The sequence below is a fragment of the Gymnodraco acuticeps genome, unplaced genomic scaffold (assembly GCF_902827175.1).
Source record: "Gymnodraco acuticeps unplaced genomic scaffold, fGymAcu1.1, whole genome shotgun sequence".
NCBI lineage: Eukaryota > Metazoa > Chordata > Actinopteri > Perciformes > Bathydraconidae > Gymnodraco > Gymnodraco acuticeps.
The window spans coordinates 3,382,586-3,403,504 of record NW_022991375.1 but is presented as its reverse complement, the minus strand read 5'-3'; the positions used below and the strand labels follow the sequence as shown (position 1 = coordinate 3,403,504).

General features: G+C 40.6%; 3 protein-coding genes across 3 annotated transcripts in view; 2 read left to right on the top strand and 1 right to left on the bottom strand.

The window, feature by feature from the left end:
• The window catches only part of si:ch211-193k19.2 (uncharacterized protein LOC100034574 homolog), a 1,126,861-nt gene that overhangs the window by 996,000 nt on the left and 109,942 nt on the right, over window positions 1-20,919 (top strand). The gene's annotated exons all lie outside the window — the stretch shown is intronic.
• ccn4a (cellular communication network factor 4a) lies at window positions 364-7,775 on the top strand. The gene is made up of 5 exons (XM_034241012.1): window positions 364-630; window positions 4,171-4,453; window positions 5,274-5,528; window positions 6,310-6,503; window positions 6,601-7,775. Exons 1-5 carry the CDS (start codon window positions 583-585, stop codon window positions 6,898-6,900), a joined length of 1,080 nt encoding a protein of 359 aa, XP_034096903.1. The 5' UTR covers window positions 364-582; the 3' UTR covers window positions 6,901-7,775.
• Window positions 7,379-20,301, bottom strand: ndrg1a (N-myc downstream regulated 1a). The gene is made up of 16 exons (XM_034241009.1): window positions 20,074-20,301; window positions 16,045-16,119; window positions 15,245-15,280; window positions 13,306-13,411; window positions 12,717-12,837; window positions 12,369-12,431; window positions 12,209-12,269; window positions 11,250-11,336; window positions 11,085-11,141; window positions 10,868-10,971; window positions 10,724-10,780; window positions 10,569-10,620; window positions 10,156-10,203; window positions 9,730-9,765; window positions 9,370-9,421; window positions 7,379-8,847 (listed from the first exon to the last, which is right to left on the bottom strand). The coding sequence occupies exons 2-16, from the start codon at window positions 16,099-16,101 to the stop codon at window positions 8,642-8,644; spliced, it is 1,143 nt and encodes a 380-aa protein (XP_034096900.1). The 5' UTR covers window positions 16,102-16,119; window positions 20,074-20,301; the 3' UTR covers window positions 7,379-8,641.

Here is a 20,919-nt window from a genome sequence, read left to right as displayed (position 1 = left end):
TTGATTGATTGATTGAAAAGTTTATTAACAGCTTGTATATTGGGTACAGTACAGTAGGCTACAGCTCAAAACATACAATTGTTAAGGGGATGCAGACCAGAGAAAGACTTTCGTCTTGTTTACATCAGGGTCCGCATTTTCCAATTCATCATATTATGGGGATGAGAAACTATTAAAGCAACCAAAACTATTTTCATGTGTACAAGATAGATTCGAAATAAATCTTGGCCTATCATTTAATTTTAAATGAAGCAGCAGTAACACATGTGTCAAAGGGACCTCAGCTTAGCCCTGAGTGTCTTTGGGTTTCAAGACACGCCCTGTAAACACCGGGGCTGAGGAGGAGGAGGATCGGGTGAAAGTGGAGCGGAGGGAAAGAGGAGAACCCGTCCCCTGGATGTCTGAAGTATGCGGGGCTCGTCCTCTCAGACCTTACGTCAGCCGGGACTCTTAACGCAGACTGCGGTGCACGGAGATATCGGCGATGGGACGAGGATGCAGCACACCTGCGGCCGGCGGCGCGTGGAGGCTTTAAAACGGGACTAATTCTGGATTCAATGCATTTGCTGATCCTCACCAGTGATGAGTTGGCTCCTGTTGTGGATTCTCACTGCAGCCGGGATTCAACAGGTGGGATGGAGGACTGATTTGTTATTAAGTAGGCCTATTCCCAAAAATATTGAAAACATGAAATCAATCTGCACACTTAGCGCGCTTTCAGTATGCAGATCAGCAGTGTGGTTAATGATATTGTGGAACTGTGCATGTGTTGCCATGAAGTTGTGTCAGTGTTACTGGAAAAAACACAAGCTGCTGACAGTGTGTTAATACTTCACAGTAAGTTTTAGTGACTTTTAACATATATTTATTCCTTAAAGTATTTGTATCAGGTTGTACCGCTGAATTGGTCGGTTTTTGTAACCACGTTGTTATTCAAGGCAACATCAGTTCAGGGAATGACATCAAAAATAAGTTGGCAGTAGATCTGTAGATGTGGCCCCAAAACAGAAGTCAGTGCAGCCTGTGGAAAGTATTCTTGTCTTGTGACTAGATGGGATGGACTGACTAACCTGGACTCCATTCTCTGCAAATGTTTCCCTATAGAGATGGTTTTGTCATCAATCATCCCTGAGGTTAAACTTGCAGTGTGAGGTGCTGGCAGTTTCCATTCAGCAGATTCACGTCTCATCGTTTGTTATATTTTACTGCCCCCTCGTGGTTATATAGGAAACAGCTTTTTTTAATGCCTTCAATAATGTTTTCCTGTTTCAACTTCTGAAAACATAGGTAAAAAAAGGGATCATAATAATACATTATTTAATATGGGATGTTATAACAGTAAAAACAATGTCGTTTTTCACATTTGTATTACGTTCATAACATATTTTAAATTATGAAAATGCTGTATTCCCTTGAAGTACCACAAGCTTTTGTAGAGACATTTTGCAAAGCAGTACCACTGTGTCAGTTTGTCTAATTCACCCTGGCCTTTTTAGAAAAACCGTCCCTTTTTTAGTGTTTACCCACATCCTTAGAGATGGGTTTGTTCATACTATGTGCACAGGTCAGAGGTCATCTGATCTGACCGGAATAAACATCTCAAACCAGCAGGTGAAGGAGGGTTATCAGCCCTTGTCACTTCTGACAACAGAGAAAATAAATCACCATTATCTTTAGCTGCCACCTGTAAAATATGGCAGCTAGCGCATACCGGAAAACATTTGAAGAGATGACAGTTTTAAAGGGTTGTGTGAAGTATACCTAAATGTGTTAAATTGGGATCAGCTAGTTATTTTAGCATCTTTCGCTACTTGTAGTCTAGCTCAAGTTTTCTTAAATACTGGTTTCTCCCATTTACTGCTCTGTTACTGCGCCCATTCTCAAAAGTTATCAAATTATTTTTAAATAAAATCACGCTTAACCTAGGAAAAATGATATTGGCAGAAGATTAGGCTTTCCCCATGTTTTGATAATTAACTTAGCAAACACCCACCATTCTCTCCTGTCTTATTAGAGTGATGGACAGCTTCTGAGATGTGTTTAGTTTTTTCTGCCCTCCTCTCTGAATAAGCCTGCTAAGTAACTCTTCTGAGGAAGGGCTCGGTGGCACTGCTGTGATCAAAACTCATGTATCTGCATTCGCTTTGAACAGCAGTTATTAATGACAATAATACCTTTGAAGTGCACAAAACAAGCTCAGGGATATGACATAATGGTTCGTCCTGCACTAGATGATTAAGCGTGTTTCCTCGCAGTTAATTGCATATAAAGTGTGCATGCACCAATGTGTGTCTTGTTTTACAGGCTTGTCTTTGTAATGGTTCAGTGGCTCTTTACTGGTGCAGTGCTCTGCAAATTATGATTTATGAGAATGCAGACAATATTGGACCTCTAATGTAGTGTTTGCCTCCCTGATTAGTCCATTGTGGCAATAATAATAAACTTCAAATCAAATCAAGTTTTATTTATATTTTTGGTCGAGCCAAAGTGCTGTACATATAATAAAATTAGCCTACAGTAGAGACACTTTACAGCAAATACAACAGCACAGATTGATTCAGAATATCAGTATGAGAAAAACGACACCCTCTGTCCTTAGACCCTCACATCGTACAAGGAAAAACTTCCAGAGAAAACCCACAGTTTGAGGGGGGGAAATGGGAGAAACCTCAGGGAGAGCAACAGAGGAGGGATCCCTCTCCCAGGACGGACAGACGTGCAATAGATGCCGTGTGTAAATCGAAGAGATAATACATTTTACAGCATATATACCGAATGTTAGGAAATGCATGTGTCTGTAATAAGAAGATGAATCCACGAGGATGTCAGCTACAATCCTGTGGAAGCCATCAGGGAAGCAGCATGACGAGACCCAAGGCAGGACCGCAGAGACAGGTTCAGCCACGACCCGAAAGGTCCACGACTTAATCCAGAACTCGGGATAGAGGATCCAAGACACAGGACTACAGCAAGAGGATCAGCCTCGACTCCGGATCCCGGCGTAGATATAGATACAAAACAAGAAAAAAGATTTGGCTGGGTTAATCGGAACAAGAGAATACACAGACACAAACATGGTGTCACCTTCAACTCTAGGGTGTCTTAGTCATAAACACTGCGAATATTGCTTCATGTGAGTTAAATGCAAATTGAGAGCCTCTGCATTATTGCCCAACAACTTTCGTATGAGCTTAAATTATGTTTACTTGTGTCAACTTTTTACAAAACAAATCTCAGTGTCTCTCTCACTCACTAAATTATGATCTGCTGGCTTTTTTCTCAAGCACACCATGTTCTCAAAACAAGCATAACTACATTTGGCCTGTAAAACATTTAATATGTTGTCTGAATAACACATTTTAAATGACTGAAGACAGGCGTCCTCTGCTGAGACTCGCTGTCCGATGCTAACTCCATGTGCTAGGCTGTTAACGGGGCTCAGGTGGCCCGTTTCAGTGAGAACATCTGCTTTTAAAAGCTGCAGAGCTGTTAACTGTGTGATCTTGGCTTAACACAGCTTGTAAGAGTGAAAACACACTGTGGGGGGGGGTGGGGCTTTGATTGAGTTTAATTGGCAGGGTTTTGTTACTGCTCAGCACAGTTGCAGATTCTAAATACGATGATGGAACACTTCCAGAGTGCTAAGTACGCACAAGACGAGACTATGCCATTGATTTAATACGATTATATCCACTGAGGGTTTAATTCATTTTAATAGGCTTAATTGATTTATTCTCATCATGAAACAAACGTAGGAAGGCTGTCATATGGTTCACCACCTTATGTGTTTGAGAGCCTTAGGAGCAGCTACTTCCCAAGCCAACCTTACTCAAAACAGCAATGTATTTTAATAAATCAGGATTAAAAATATTAAACAATATTGCCTAACCACATGTGGTCATATAACTTTATGTAAAAAAAAGTTGTTTTGATGATGCACAAACAGAGAAAGTGTAGCCACTCAAGCCTATTACTTTGTGTGACCAAAGCTAAAACTTCCTTTGAATGTTCACTAATGAGAGGCAAATTTATTTCATAATGTGAAGGCAATTGGTCATACTCTGAATTAAAAACATAATGTTTAAGTGAAACAGGACGGTAAAATTGCATTTATCTTAAAGAAAGTTGTTCTTTAACCTGTCCCTAAATTATCCATTCTCCTCTTTCCAGGCCTACTCCCAGAATTCCACGGCCATGCCGCCTGCCGTCACCTCGGCAGCTGTGGACACGTACAACCGCACGCAGTACTGCAAGTGGCCCTGCGAGTGCCCCAAGGCCCCCCCCACCTGTCCGCTGGGCGTGAGCCTCCTCATGGACGGCTGTGACTGCTGCAAGGCCTGCGCCCGGCAGGTGGGGGAGGTGTGCAATGAGGCGGACACGTGCGACTACCACAAGGGACTGTACTGTGACTACAGCTCGGACCAGCCTAGGTACGAAAAAGGAGTGTGTGCATGTAAGTGTCACTCAGCAAAACCGACAAGCAACAGACTTTACACAGCAGGTTCATTTTATGATGTATTTAAGATTCCCTGTGCAAGCCACAGCACAGACCAGATTGTGTTTCTGTAGAGCAGGTGTTTGCTGCCATATCTACATCTGTTGTCATAGCAACAACCCAGGTGTCACTTGACCAGAATACTGATTCAGTAGCATGCAAGACAATTGTTCATCTCATCTTATTAATATGATAATAACTACTTTGTTATTTCAGTAGTAGTTGCATTTTTACAGCATACAGTATATGTGTGTGCATATCTCAGTTTGATGCTATAGTAAATCACTTCAAACACAATGACAGCTGTTGCATGTGCAACAATCTGATATAAATCATACTGAAATCCTTCCAAATTTAGAAAAGACTTTCATATGTTTTGGTCTGGTTGCACAGAGAAATATATCCAACTCATGGACATACATAAAGAAAATGTTTACTTTTAATAATATCCTTGTCAAATGTCAACTGCCAGAGACTTGACTCATCCTTAGCCAAAAATATGCCGACATGTGTTTCATATTTTACAATTGTTTTCTTTACAATAAGTAGCTTGCTAAATGTAGTAGAATAGATCATTCCCAGCGTCAGTCACAACAAGGCAATCGGTTGATATCAGCCTGCAACACAAAGTAATTTATTCTACGTTGTCAAACATTTTTGCCTCTAGAAATATGTTTATTCGTAATTATATGTATTTGAAATACAATGACATTAACTTAGTTTTGTTTGCAGTTTGTTTGCATGCCTATAATATGTGACTGTCTTTATTCCCTGCTAGATATGGTGGGAACAGGCTGTGAGCATGATGGCGTGATCTACCGTAACGGGCAGAGCTTCAGGCCCAGCTGTAAATACCAGTGTGTATGTGTGAACGGGGCCATCGGCTGTGTGGGGCTGTGCATGGAGTCCCAGCCTCCGAGGGTCTGGTGCCAAACCCCACGGCGGGTTAAAGTTCGGGGGGAATGCTGTGAGCGGTGGATTTGTGATGAACCCAAAAGAGGACGCAAGACGGCGCTGCGACACGCAATAGAGGGTAGGAAATGTATTCTATTGCTTTATGAAGATGGACTTTAACTTGCAAACTTTTTCCTCTTAACTGAATTTCCTTCTCATGTCGAGTAGATTAATTGGAATGCTCAGAGAGATCACAAAAACGAGGTAATGCTAGGGAAAAACTAGGGGGAAAAGGATTTGATCGTGAGGATAATGTTATAGAAAAGGTTGGAGGTGGCTATGCAAAGTATTTTAATAAACAACGCATATGGCCTCTTATTGATGTCATATAGTGTCTGTTTGGATAATTCTGCTAAAGGATTATTGCTAATTTACAAGAACATATTTGTAGAAGAAATCATACAGTTTTCCAATAGCAGATGAATACAATTGGATTTGGAAAGTAGGAGCAGCTGTGTTTGAATTGGTAGCACAAACATCTGTAGTTATGTGAGTCCACGAGGATCACAAGGTTTGTGTGTGCGCACGGTGTGCAGGGACAAACCAAACCTTTCCTGTGGAAGCCCTCACACTGTTTTTGGGTCATGTCCAGTTTCCAGGGATTTATTGCAGCAACGTGAACAAGATCTCTTTGTGTTGCATAAGGATACAAATCAGATCCAGATTACAAGATAAACACAAACGTAACTGTTTAGATTCAAACAGAGACTGTGTAATATCCATGTGCTTCTCTTTGTAAAATAATACAAGCTTAACATTATTCAAATAGAAAACATACATTTAAATTGTGTAGCAAATGTTTACTGTAGCCGTTTTTTAAATAATTAATACATTTTTCTCACTTTTCGTTGCTGATGCAGCTGCCCCAGCTGAGACCAGGAGCTGGCACAAGAACTGCATTACCCAGACTACCTCATGGAGCCCCTGCTCCAAGTCGTGCGACCGCGGCCTGTCCCTGAGGGTCTCTAACGCCAACGAGCAGTGTGAGCTGGTCAAAGAGTCTCGCCTTTGCAACCTGCGGCCCTGTGCGGTCGACATCACCAAACACATCAAGGTATCAATTCTGCTTAATATATGAAGCCGTCAAAATGATGATTCGCAAGAGAAAAACAGGTTGTAAAAAATATCTTTCTACTCCCTTCCTCCATCAGCCGGGGAAGAAATGTCTGAACATCTACAGGGAAGAGCTGCCCTCCAACCTCACTATCTCCGGCTGCACCAGCAGGAAGTTGTACAGACCCAAATACTGCGGCGTCTGCACAGACGTGCGCTGCTGCATCCCCTACAAGTCCAAAACCATCGAGGTGGAGTTCGAGTGTCCTAACGGGACGGGATTCACCTGGAAGATGCTGTGGATTCAGGCCTGCTTCTGCAACCTCAGCTGCAAAAACCCCAACGACATCTTCGCCGAGCTGGAGAGTTACTACGGTCAGCCAGAAGTCATGAACTAACAGTGCTCCCTGCCTCTCTCAATTTGTCTGGCTTCTTTCTCTTATGCAGTGTTTTTGTATTCGGATGGATTATGTGCAAGGGATTTTCTTATGGTTTTTCTTTTTTCCTATTGGAAAAATCTGTAAATATGAAATATATATACCTGTCTCTAGATTGGATTCATAAAGCATAAGGGGCTTTAGAAGAATATTTGAAGAAGTGCTTTGCAAATGAAAACATTCAGACAGTGGATGTGTGAAATATTGAATGCTTAATTTATTTATGTTGCTTTTTGCATATGCCATAACATATGCTATGTTCTTGAGATGCTTTCACGAGCAGTACACATTGTCTGTCTTAAAACTCACATGTACACTTAGATAATAAGGCGTAACTGTATATATTTTCTTTTATATTTCAAGAAATGTACGATATAATACTTATATGGACTGATATGCCAAAGATAAAGCCAATGCAACAATGAAAAGATCAGGGAAGTTCAGTTACAAGTTTTTTATTGTCATTTTTTTAATAAATACAAACTGTTATGTCATTTTAATGCTTCTCTACAGCATTAGACAGTTGTGCATTGCATCTTTACAAAGCTGTGTTTGTGTTCTACAAAGCAAAATGTAGCTGTAGTGCGAGTAAAATACAGGAGTAGAAGGTGTCAGGTAAGATCTATGGTTATCCTCATGTTAACATGTGGACCCATCACTTCACTCACCCAAAAATCCACAACCACATAGGAGCATCACGTCTAAAAAAAGAACAAATCCATGGCACATCTTTGTTCCATTGTGCTTGATTGCATAGAAATCATCATAAAAAAACAAAAAAAATAACCTTGTTGTCTTAAGCCATGATCCATTAATAAAGCATACGATGTAAAACAGTGAATTTTCTGAGTGTTTTGATTCATGACAAAGCATACAGCCTCATTGGAATGTAATACAAATGATAGTTTGATTCCTAAAAATATTTCACCAATGAACAGATGTTAAAATAACTCAAGGATAATGGCATGAAACAATATAATTAGCTGTATATACTAGAAGTCTGTCCGTTCTTTTTCAAAATGACAGAAATGTGTGAGGCAGCCATTTGTATTTATTATGTGCCTTCAATTCTCTCTCGACTTCTACAAATCTGCTCCTACGTACAAACAACAACTCTTCAGACATAGAAAAATAAGAATAAATGGTCAAAACAATTACAGTGAGAACAGAAAACAGTCATTTACAGTCAGGTATATTTGAGAAAGCTGTGTCAATATGGTAGTAATGGATACAAACGGGATACAGGAATGCAGAAAATGGAATTAAAACATTTTTTATATATGTGGGGTTATGAGGGATAAATGTACAGGCTGGTGTACTAGTAGCCACAGCTTTCTTCCACATTCTCTGCTTCGGTGTCCCAAATGCTGCGCTGCCCCCAACTTTAAACTCATCTGACCAAGAAGATCAGAAGTATTTCTGTTTAAAAAATAATTGAGTACCTCAGAGTTTGAGAACAGACTTACTGTTGACCCTGAGCTCTCACTTAAAAGACATTCTATTTAAAATTGGGGCATCTCACCTGCACTGAACAATCGGCAGGTGAGTGTCCATTGTGCTTTTTTACGAAAACACATGCTATCTTACTGCCCTCTCCGCCGGTGTGTAAGTGCGTAGGAATGTGTGTGTGTCAGTTACAGGCAGCGCAGCACAAACCGAAGGGACCTTGAGAGGTCTCGGTGCCTGAAGAGCGACGGTTCACTTAGCAGGACACTTCGGTGGACTTGGGCACAGCTTGGTCCACGTTGCTGTTGGCCAGGTGGCTGTGGCCGCGGTTTTCGTTGGTGTGTGAGCGGGAGCGATTCCCCTCATGGGTGTGGGAGCGGGAGCGGTTTCCCTCGAAGGAGGTGACGCTTGAGCCAGAGGCGGTGCGGGAGCGGACCAGGCGGGTCATGCTGGCAGCGGGCACTGAGGAAAGAGGAGGTGGGAGATTAACAAACTGCACAGTCAAGAACATTTGAGGGAGTTCTACTTTAGTTTTATATTCATTTCATAGTTTGAAAGGAAAATGTGGCTCATTTAACTCCAGTACATACATTTGAATGCTATAGTTACTTGTTACTGTGCATGTTAAGATTTTAAAGGCCTATAATTAGCGTACAAAATACAATATATAGTTAAACAGTAAATGAACTACCAAACAGCATATAAAAAAAAGCTAGAAATAGTTTAATTTCGACTAATTCCAAATTTGAGATGCTCTTTAAAATGTGTATCTGAAATTAAATGAATATCCAATCAGGGGATAGTGGTCATTTATACGTCCATATTTTAAGTGAATTATAGTGATATAGCCACATGTTTTTCTTTAACTCTTTAGTTTTAAATGCACAATTCTTACTTATACTTCTTTATCTATCCAAGACTAAGTTGAAGTAACACCCCAGTGTATATGGGTCATTGTGAGTGAGTGATGTCTTGATTACTTACTGTATCCCATTCCCTGAATGAAGTACTTGAAAGCCTCTGTCAGTTTGGCAGGCTGCAGAGAGAAAAAGCACAAGTAGGGAGATAATTAGTCCTCTTGTCATTAATTACCACACTTGTTTTCATAACATTGACACCCTCAATCTCTCATCCAGCAGCTTACTGCTCAGGCTCGGAGATATGACAGCTGCGGTGAGCAGGTGCTACACAGGATTACAACCTGTGCTTCATATCTGCCACTTGCTAATGCTCTTAAGTGCATCCTCCTTATGTCATCCACCCCCCGTCACTCCATTATCCGACCCTGTGCTCAGCAACATTAACATGTTTCACAAAGCTTTTCTCTGTTACACAAAAACACACCTGGTCAATCTGGGGCATGCCTCCGCAGTCAGACATCTGAAGGGAAAACACAAAATAAGTCATTAGCATTTAGCATGTTGGAGCTCGTACATTCCCACAGCAGTGGACACACACCATTAACCCTCATTTCACTCAACAGTCCCCTGTTCAACACACCTTTTCCCTGCTACCTATAGACTCTGAACAGTTAACCCCAATAAATAGCGCCCATTTTAGCTCCAACAGCCATTTGGTTTCGAATGTAGATACATACACAAGTAGGTCAGCTGCAGCAGATTGCGTCGCTTTCCTACCCCTGGTTAATATGTCACCAGATAAATGCTGAGCCCATGGAATCTTATCAGCCGATGCATTTCCATCAAGGCTATTAAGACCTGAATGAAGCTGAGGGAGGGGAGGTGGAGGGAGATTAACAGGCCTGTTTACCTTCAGCAGGGTGGTCTTTGTTGGGTCCAGCTTGGTATTGCACTCAACCTAAAAAGGCACAAATAAAAGAGGGTAAGTTCACTTATGCATCTTATGTTATTATGGATCACATGTGTACGTTTAATGAAGACATTGCTATGCAAAAACAATGTGAAATAAAACATTAATTTCCAATCTCAAACCTTTAACAGATTAAAACTACTCCGTGTCACTTTGTTTCTCTTCCCAACTTTGCTCTTGCCTCAGTCATGGTACACTAGTTTCCTTAACAATGCAATCTTGCATATCTCTTTGGTTTTCACATGTGACTGCAATTAATGGAAAACATGTTTTGTTGTTTTCCCGGTGGTGACTCGTCTAATCATTAGCACTGGAGCCTTGTTTTTAATTTAACAAAAGATTGCTCAACTCACCACAGCTTCCACGGCAGGAGAGCTGTCGCCAACAACCAGCAGTGAGTGGCACCTGGATAAGGAAGAAACACGCAATTACAAATAAGCATTGGGGAAATATTACGTTTTCAATTTAAGCAGCAGGTGATATTGCGGGTTGATGCTTGATAACTTACTTGAGGGTTATGACTTTGATTCCAGGCATCGGCCTCTCAATTTCCAGATCCCTCCGGCTGCAGAGACAGACATAGGTTATAGAACATGTTGAATCTAAGGATGAACTTTAGTAGGTTAAGCTGACTTTTTGTGTTTTTATATACCTTTCGTAGGACTTGACAAAGAGGTGCAGGTTGAACTGGTTCATGTCGTGCATGATGTGGTGGCGGTATGTTCCGATCAAGTCGTGGTTGTTGTGGATCTCCTCCTGAGGTAAAAACAAACACACAAAATCTGTTAGACTCACTGAGGACTGCAAACCTAGAAAAAGCTGGTTAGTAAAAATATACCTCGCAACAGAAAGATAACTTAAATCTGTACCTTTCCAAAGAGGTGTCCGATGATCGCGTCAGGCGTGGCATGGGTCCATCCACTGATCTGAGTTTAGACATAAAAACTATTTAGCTAACGCACTGTGTAAGGGTTTCAAGTTAGCCTCTGGAGCTGATTCAGATAGTTATTTAAACTGTTCTTCATGTCTGTTACCTTGTGTGCTGCCCAGTCCATCCATCCCTCAGCACTTGGGTTGATGTTGATGAGCATCAGCCCCTCTACCATGTTCGGGTAGTCCAGCTACAATACAAAGTAACAGTAATGATTAATAACCACAATGCTGCATTAAGCTTAATACATAGGTAAAGCAAAACTGGGGGCTCTGGGATCAGGCTGCCAATGTTTTGTGGTATTTAAAAAAATCTTAATATGTGTTACCCTGTTGTCTTCTTATTAAGTGTTAATGATGATGCACTTTGAATTGCCTATGTGTCTGAAAATGTGCTATATAAATAAAACGTACTTTACCTTACCCTCTTCAGGGCATGGTTTGGATTACTATGTGTTATTGGAATGTTATTGGAGTGTTTTATGTTAGATTTATATATTATTTTTATTAAATAATGTATTTAAGTACATTTGTTTAGTCTGTTAAATGACAAAAAAGGAGTAAAAAGAAAAAGGGCCAAGGTGGGGTCTTTAAAAAAGTTTGTCAGGCCAAAATCCAATGATATTCAGTTTGATGCAGACTGAAAACAGCATTTTCTGCCAATTTATTTTAGGATAACATGTTTACATGGTTGCATCAGATCTTACTCCATGATTTTAAAGTGAATGTCTGTTCAATACAAATGTTTAAATAAGTCAATGCTTTAAAAAAGTAAAAGTGATGCACATTGGATTTAGGTAGAGGAGGCTGCAGCAAGGAGTTAAAAGTTGTATCTTAGTCAGCTTTGTGTCAACAGAGTGAGACTTCCTACTGAGCACTGTGTTGGTGTTGAACTGATCTGGAACATTCTTGAGGCTTTTATGGTTCAACAGGCTCGAGCAATAGGCAGTGTTACGGTGTCAAAATCAGCAAGTAGTAGAAAAACATTAACTGGCTCTGTTAATCCTGAAATGATTAATTTAATAATGATTCAACCTGACTGAGAGGGAAAGGGGGGACTTACAGCAAATCTGGTCAGAATGTAGGCCCCCGCTCCAACCCCCATTCCAACAACACTCTTCAGCCTGCCGTCAAACATAACAGGGAACTGTTAGGACAACAGGTTAGAAAAACTCTTAAATATGAGGGTAAAGAATCAGTGTGAAAACTGGAGCTTAACTTACCCAAAGTGCTTCAACACCAGTGGGAGGGTCTCAGCGACCTGGTCCATGGATGGGTACTCATATCTGGAAAACAACATTTAAAAATTAATAGTTCAGAAATGATTAACAGCCTTTATCTAATCACTGGTGTTTATTGCTCTGGTTTGTTGGAGTTAACATGAAGCAAAGTCCCATCAGCAAAGCAGAGATTAGGCTGAACGAGACAAACACCTATCACTACAACACATTCCACAAACTAGGTCGTCTTAAGCACGTCCGCAGTGATCTACCTAGCTGGAGAGTCAGAGGTCACACTACTTGACATACATAAAGTGTTTGTGTGTTTTTGTGACTGTGTCCCTGGCTCACCCAGTGGAAAAGGTGTTAGCTCCCTCATGCTGCCCGGGGGCGTCCACGTGACACACAGCGAAGTGCTGCGTGATCTCTGCCATGTCTTCGTGGTTGTAGAGCGTGTCCCAGCAGGTTTTGTCTGGGAAACAGTACAAGGAAAAGGAGGTGGAGGTTGAGATGGAAGTGATACTTGGCCGATAACCAGGAATCACCTCAAGTAACGTGAGAATAAGTGATCATCTGTGTACAACATGCAAGAGCCTTATCATAAACAATATTTGACACCATCACAATAATATGTCAGTTAGTTTGGAAGAGTTTAGATACTGTAATGTAAACGTTTTTTAACACTGTGGAAATTAGGTAAATAAAATACTTTTTTTTTTTTAAATAATGAAAATGAAATTGAAATATTTATACAAATATAATAAGAGTGTGCAGCAAAAAGACAAAAACAGTGAAAAAATAATTAAAATAAACAACTAAGAATATAGAGTCAGGTTGCTAAACATAATCTGGTCCCATATGGTTTGATAATGCAAAACACCCCCGAGGCACAACAACATATGTTTCACGTAGATCCAGCTGAATAAGAAGCCAGGCTTACGATTCAGTCCAATGTCATGGAAGGTGAGGATCACTGGTCTTTCACCCTTGGGAACGCCCTTCATCGTACAGCGGACTCTTCCATAAGGAGTCTCCACATCGTGCTCCTATGGATGCAAAATAAATAACCAAAGTCAGCATACAATGTGTGAATGAAACACTTTTAACAACATTCCAAGTAAACATATCAAGGAATTTGGATTTAAAATAAAAAAATTGAAAGTATTTGGCACCACAACACAATATCCAACAATTATGGGTGCAAACCTAAATACCTGTACCATGGTTATCCTTGTAATTAAATTGCATGTTAAATGCAAATTGCACAAAACAATTCTCCACATATTTACAATTACTAAATGTTTCATTGTTGCCTTCTTAAATTGTATAATCTTAAAGCCATTAAAATGTAATGCTTTTTCTTTCAATTATTAAAACTACTCTCCAAACAAACTGCAACAAATAATAATAATAATAATAATAATAATAATAAGCTGCAATAATAAAAACTATTCTCTGTCATTGCGGCCCCCTGTTCCACAATTCCAGCATGGAGTATAATCCCACATGTTACTGGAAACTGCAAATGTTTCAATAAAGCCTTTCGTCTACTTACGCTGACTTCAATCTCAGAAAGAATCATTTCCACATCCGAATCATCCAAAACCATGTTGGCAGGAGAGGACGTTAACGCTGCTCGATACTGAAAAAGGTGTAGTCGCAGTGGCTCCCCGAGCTATAGCTCCAAATGTTAGTAAGCCTGTAAAGTTGTTTAGCCCTCCTCTTAGAGCGGTGTTTTATACCCCACTGTTGGCCTAAGCTCCTTGCCTCCCATGGTGCCTTGCAGGCTGGTCAAAACAAGCTAAGTCTAGATGAAGATCCCTAAATTGGATCAACCAATGTCAGACAGAGGGGCATTGACTACAGTGTTGACGTGATGGGTGTGTGATGAGGGAAAAACATGCTGAGCAAATGAGGCTAAGAGCTAAACAGAGACTTTTAATCACTGTAAAAATATACCCCATAAACAGCCAGTGACTAACATTATATAACCGGAAGCACAATAACATGCATCTCAATAAAAACCCTCCAACTTTGAATGCTGTTTACTCAAGTTTTGTGTGTATTTTTAAAATGATTTTCTAAAATTAGATATACATTATTGATTGAAACTTCCTGTCTGAAACATATTGTTGTCATGAAAATATACTGGTCAATTTGTCAGTGTTGGTATAGAAGAAAAATGCTTTTACATAATATTTTAAAAATTCTAAGTTGGATATCCTACTGTTTGTGTGCAAAATGAATCCAAAAATAAAATTGTCCCTGTAGTTCAAGCACTGCACGTATGACCTACTTAGTGATTTTCAAACCAGTTTTGACTGCATGGGATCTGCCCTAGGTGGCGTAAACTACATGTAAACATCAACAACTTTGCCTCGCCTCTATACATAGGCGAGATAATCCTGCACACATCATGTGATCGTGTAAGTGCATTTACTATGGAGGTCAGCGGCAATACCACAATATCAATACCATCAAATAATTCAAAACCAGACAGTTTTAAACCATTACCAACGCTTCATCTGTATACTTAGGTCAGCCTACCTGTCAGTGTGACACCAAAGTCAGTCAGAAAGCTTTAAGGGCAAGTTAACCCTTGAAAGTGAAAGAATATGTACTTCAAACGGCAGATGAAAGGTCAGCACCATGATGGATGAGCAACGGCAAAAACTGTTGATGTGTGGCAGAGTATTTATTTTATCCACCACTAGATGGTACCAAACTAGCTAAATCTATAAGATATAGTATAAAAACATCTGTACATACAACCAGTAATTTGAATCCCCTTTCCACACAGGCTTTAAATAATAAAGCTGGGTTAACAACCGGTGGGAAGAATAAATGCTGGATCTTATTTCTTATGTCTGCAAACATACCTTGACAACGAGATGCTGCACAGCCTCTCTCAGGCCCTGCAAGGAAAGAACAGAGTAATGAAAATACAAAACTAATGCGATTACATTGCAACATGCTATAATGTAATATCCTGAGGGCGCCATCCTGTCACTGAATGTATTTTCACATCTATATGACCTCTGTCTTATGAGGCACCACGTATAATTTCAACATTATGAACAAAGGTTAGCAAACTGCCTTCAGAACTGGACAATGGTTGGCTTATTTGAAGCAAAAACATCAGCATGTGATAGCAATATCTTAGTTTTTATCTTTGAATGTTAATGTGATATTATGTTGCAGAGTCTGTCCAGGTCCACAATTATAAATGGCTATTTGTAAGACAATGGACTTTATTTCTATTTCCTAATGAACTTCTGCACTTGATAGACCAAAACAACTCTTCCACACATAGAAGATCAGTGTATATCACTGTTTGAAGTTTATTGCAAATATTGCATAATAAGCTATTTCTCCTTTTTTTTTAAAAACAATTACAGCTATTTCTCCACATCAGAATAATGAAGCAACAAAATGTGTTTTTTACAATTCAGTGGCTCAGCTTTTTATCAGGAAATAAAAGAGTCATATAGAGTAAATAATTCAAAATGTGCACCTCAATGCTATTCATGGAAATGTGCATTCTCATATGAAGCAACAGATTTACTAATGACCCAAACAAGGATCTCGTCAGATATCATTCAAGGCTGAGTGATATTGATGATCAGTTTTCTGAAAAGTATTGTGAATCACTGTTCTTGGCTCCGTTCAGAATACATACCGGCAGTTCCTTGTCGACCAGCAGAGCTTTGGACTCAACAACCTGGATGTCATCCATTTCAAAGAGCTGCAGAGCCTATAGGCGTCAGAGAGATAAGAGCAGTTAGTGAGTGACTGGTTCAACTTCTGTCTGAGCTTTTCCAAATTGAAAACGCTTCAGGTTATACAGGATAGTGTGTGGGAAAAAGGCTTGGTCTAACCTGTCTTGCACACAATCAAATGACAGATTGCTTGAACTTTGGGGCGGGTGTGTGTTTTGTATTGAACAAAGCTCATACAAAAAAGGCTACTAAAGACCATATCACATGCACGTACACTCACAAAGGTGTACAGTCACAGAGACATGCAGAGACTGGCGCTGTGATCTGCGCTAACATGCTGACCAAATAACGTGCCACACCTTAGAACCGCCAAAAACAGTTATCCAGATGCAGTACATCTTAAATACTACCTTGCAGACAAGATACACAGCCAAGCAGACTGGTATCACACAGACAAGGGGAAGTATGATATAGTAATGGGTTCAAATAAATCAGATTTCTGAATAACTCTCACTCACTCTTTTTAAAGACAGACGACTCACAGAACTGAATCTAAAGCAGTCCCTTCCTAACAAGTATTTTCAAGATTGGAAGCATATTTCAAAAGAGAAAGAAGATTGGAGTAGACCAACAGAAAGAGACGGTTAAATGCACATTTAATAACATAAGAAAGTACAGAGGGGTTGTGCTGTGGGTCATGATGCTGTGTTGGAAGGGAGCAAACAGGCTGCGGCTCTGCATGCAAATCAAATGGCCGGTCAAAGGGCTCTTTGTCCAGGGCACCGGGGGCTCCTGAGAGCCAGGGGCCGGCCCTCCTCTCTCTCCCCCGGTTGAAGGCCTTCACTGACCCACACACACAGGAAACAACAGACACCCGGGTTTCCATCAACACATCCTGGCCTCTTTTCATCCTTCTCCTGGCGTTCTGGCTCTTTGTATCCTGTCACTTTTTTTCCCGTTTGTCTTGGTTTCTGCTTGGTTGCCATGTTTACCCTTTCCAGACACATTCTATTTGTTTTGTTCTCCGTTTGTGTTCATGGTATGCGCTTTGCTGCGTGTGTCTTTTTCTCACACTGTGATGGTGTCCCTTCGGGTAGCACTCCTCCCAGGTGATATGGCCTGGAGATAAATGATTGAGATTTGCAGCATGTGCCATTATGCCAGTTGGCAGTTAGTGAGCAGTGTTTATGTTTTCCTAGTACAAGATGTGGTGGTCAGCACTTTTGGCTCCCTTTTTGGAATGTGTCTGTTAGATTATTGCTGAACTGTTTGAGTTAACCTATCCTCTAGTAAGGATGTTGTTGAATTGTTAACGACCGACTGTTTTGTGGTTACATATTTCATTTTCCATTCAGCCATTTCAGATAACAAAATCAACATTGACCTACAGGACTGCAGTGTGACCGCCGAAGTTACATGGTCGATGTAGAGATGTCTAGCAGAACACACCCTGGACAAACACACACACACACACATTCTCCTCTGACTGGGAGAACAGAGACCGGAGCCAGCCGGATCTCACAAAAGCTCTGAGAAAGAGGAGTATCAAACAACAGGTTCATTTTTCTGCAGAGGCCTTGAAAAACATGGCCGCCATCACACTGCAGGAGCTTTGTTGAAGAGGATAAGAGATCAACTCCCACTGAGATTCCACAGCCACGTGAGATCAGTCACATTCATGACTGATGTGAAATTAAACAACTTAATTTCACATTAGAAAATGCAGATGGGAAAGCAGTATCAACATGGGGGAATCCTCTAAGCCTATTTTAGAGTCTATTTGCAAACACTTCTATGTATGGCAGACTAAAGAGCTTATTAACAACGAAAACAAAGTGCCGACCTCGTCTTTATTTGGCCACCGACACCACCTGTTAGCAGGGACAACTAGGTCACCTGCTGTTTACACCAGCTGTGGGCCCCCAATTGTTCACCTTGCTGAGCTAATGTTTCACCTGGCTGGAGTTAGAAAGGGCGGGAGGTTTTTTTTTTTGTATAACCCCACTGTATCTTAATCCCAAGCAATGAGATTTGAGGGTCGCCGTTTTGACCTTTCTTATGTAAGGAGTTTCAAAATAATCTCAGATGTGTAGTTAAATCAAGTCAACTGCTATATGAACAGATTATCAGCCAGGATTCCCAGTTGCCAAAAAACAATGTGAAGGTTTTGCAGTACATCTTTTTCTCACAGGGATTGTATGCAGCAGGGGGCTCTCTTTGACAATGGTTACACCTTATCCTTAAACAAGACAAACCGGTACATGCATATTCCCTATTGAAATTCTTGTGGGTTTTTTTTGCTGTGAGGAAGAAAACAAACTATTCACTATAACAGCTTCAGCCTGGCAGAAGTGAGACTGTGTTATGCAACCATGAACAGGAAACCGTGGGAGGATATAGGCTCTTGAGTATCAGAAATGAATAGCACAAAATCAACCGCATAACACAATAATACAGACTTTATGAATATTTCCGGGGAAATACTGGCTTCAGGAATTAAAGATATTGTTTTGACTGAAAGTCCTGTCACAATAAACTCTCACGTGATTAGCTGCTCTCAGGCATTGATAATCAATACGGCTTTCAAGCTTTGACAATAAACATAACTCTCATGATTAGGTCATATTTGATCATTTCTGAAAAGCAGACCTTTAAAAAAAAGAGAAAAATAACAACACTGATGTATACCTCTATAACAAACTAGAGCTTGTTTTGCCACGGAGATTCCAGAGATATGACACAGTACTTTAAACCAGAAACATCCAAGTTACAAAACAGCATGAGCTCAAACTTGTCCTCCACTCTGGGGGAGAGAAACATATGTACTGATTAGATTTGGACAGCGAGTCTCAAAATTACGGAGCCAGAATCAAGGCTAGGCCATCCTGTCTCCATGGCCTTCATATAGGCCTAGTTTTAAATCCACAAACCCGTGGCTTCCATCTGCAGAAATAATGATTGCTTCCCTAATCTTTGGGAACTCGCTTAATCTGTAAAATCCCTGGTTCTGAAATATCAGCAGGGCGGCAGCAGGCCTGTCGGACTAAGCTGTCACAGACCTACATTTTCAGATTGTAAAAGATATCAAAATGTGGATGTCTCCATTGGTACTGTAAATTGGTGGGTGGGGGTCCTGGTGGGGGGAGGCTGGGCCGTCCCTCCCTACAGGCCGATCATGCAGACTGCGTGGGGCCTCCCTTCGCGGAGGGGGCCTCATCTTGCGGGAGGAGCCGCAATTTAGCCGCACCTATGCGTTTATGCGGACCAATTAGTGTGGTATCGCCGCTGCGAGGCTCGCACCCATTGGTAACAATGGAGGATGAGCTTTTTTATTTTTGGTAGATTTAAACTATTTCCCTTAAACTACCATGTTTTTCCTTTTTTTACTCAGCCAGCTGCCAGCACTATACACTCTTCCTGCCAACACCCATGCATGTCTTTGTTTATTTCCTTCTATCAAGGCTAGAAAGCAGTGGATTTGTTACGCAATAGTGTCTTTCATAATATATGCCATAACTTAGAGTTTACTGCTTGACTTGTGGGTTTGGGATCTTTAAACATGAAAAGCAACGTGAAAAGCATGTTGATATGATCAAGTTCCTGTAACCGCCCACATGCTGTTTTCTACTTTACATTCAATCTATACAAATTGTAAGAAATATATAACCTTTTTTTTTTTTAAATGACTGCCAAAAAACTATACTGTATCTCACGTGAAATCTTGTGTTTTGCATTTCATTAAGATGCAGAAAAAACATCCTGATTTGGGTGGAAATCGTTTTGATATATGGGTAAACGTGTTATATTACTTCAGCTCAAATAAAATGTCACATTTGGAGAAAAAAAGAAGGTATTTCAGAGTTGCACTGCCAAACAGGAATTGCAACGTGCTCAGACATGCTGCGAAACTCACAAACAACGGGAAGTAAACTCCCAGTTCTTTATAAACTATTGAAAAAAACAGTAAATATGGTTGTGCCGAAACCTACCTGCGGATTAAACTTCTGATTGTCCGGGGATGATCACTCCTGAGATGTAAAAAGTCCACGAACAACTTTCTGTTGTATTTTTAAACTGCGCAAAGTGTTGCAGCTACAGAAGCGTTGCTTTGTTTATAACGTGCAGACCAAGGCGGATGTATGAGGGAATGTTATAAAGCCTTGGGGGGGTGCAGCCCAGCCCACTTTCCCCTCTGCTCTCTCCATTGGGCAGCAGCAGAGGGACTGGTATTGCAGCGTGCGTGGCTCTTTCCAGCGGATGCACGATGAGGAAGCTGATGACACTGACTCGAAAAAAATACTCGAAAACAGTCGATTCCATATGATTTAAACTCTCACAATGTTACCAAACTGCAGCAACGTATAAGACTGTTTTGAGTCCTGTTGTGTTCCTTTAAGCACCCCCTTTTTGCAATGTTTCCAATGGAGTTTGGTCGCTGTTTTTAAAAATGATTGCTGACTAAATGTAACGTGAGATGTGTAATTGTCAATATTCTCACGTTTGCTTTGACACTTACTCATCACTTCACCTTTCTAATGGGACACATTTGATAGTTTAATTTCTGGGTTAGGTATTATTCTGGTCTCCTTTCCACAATGAGCTGAAAGGGTGTGGACATAATGTTTGTCATTTTCCAAATCACTGTAGGCCTACTACTGTAAATTAGAATTCATCACACTCTTACTGATTACCAGAAAACATGGTGGTTAATTTTACACTACCACGTTAAAAACAGCTGATATTTTTGAGGATGGGTTGTTGAGCCATTGTTTGCTGTATGAGCCTGAGGGGTTGTGAATGCTGCCAGGCCTGCAACCTTGATAACAGGTGGAGAT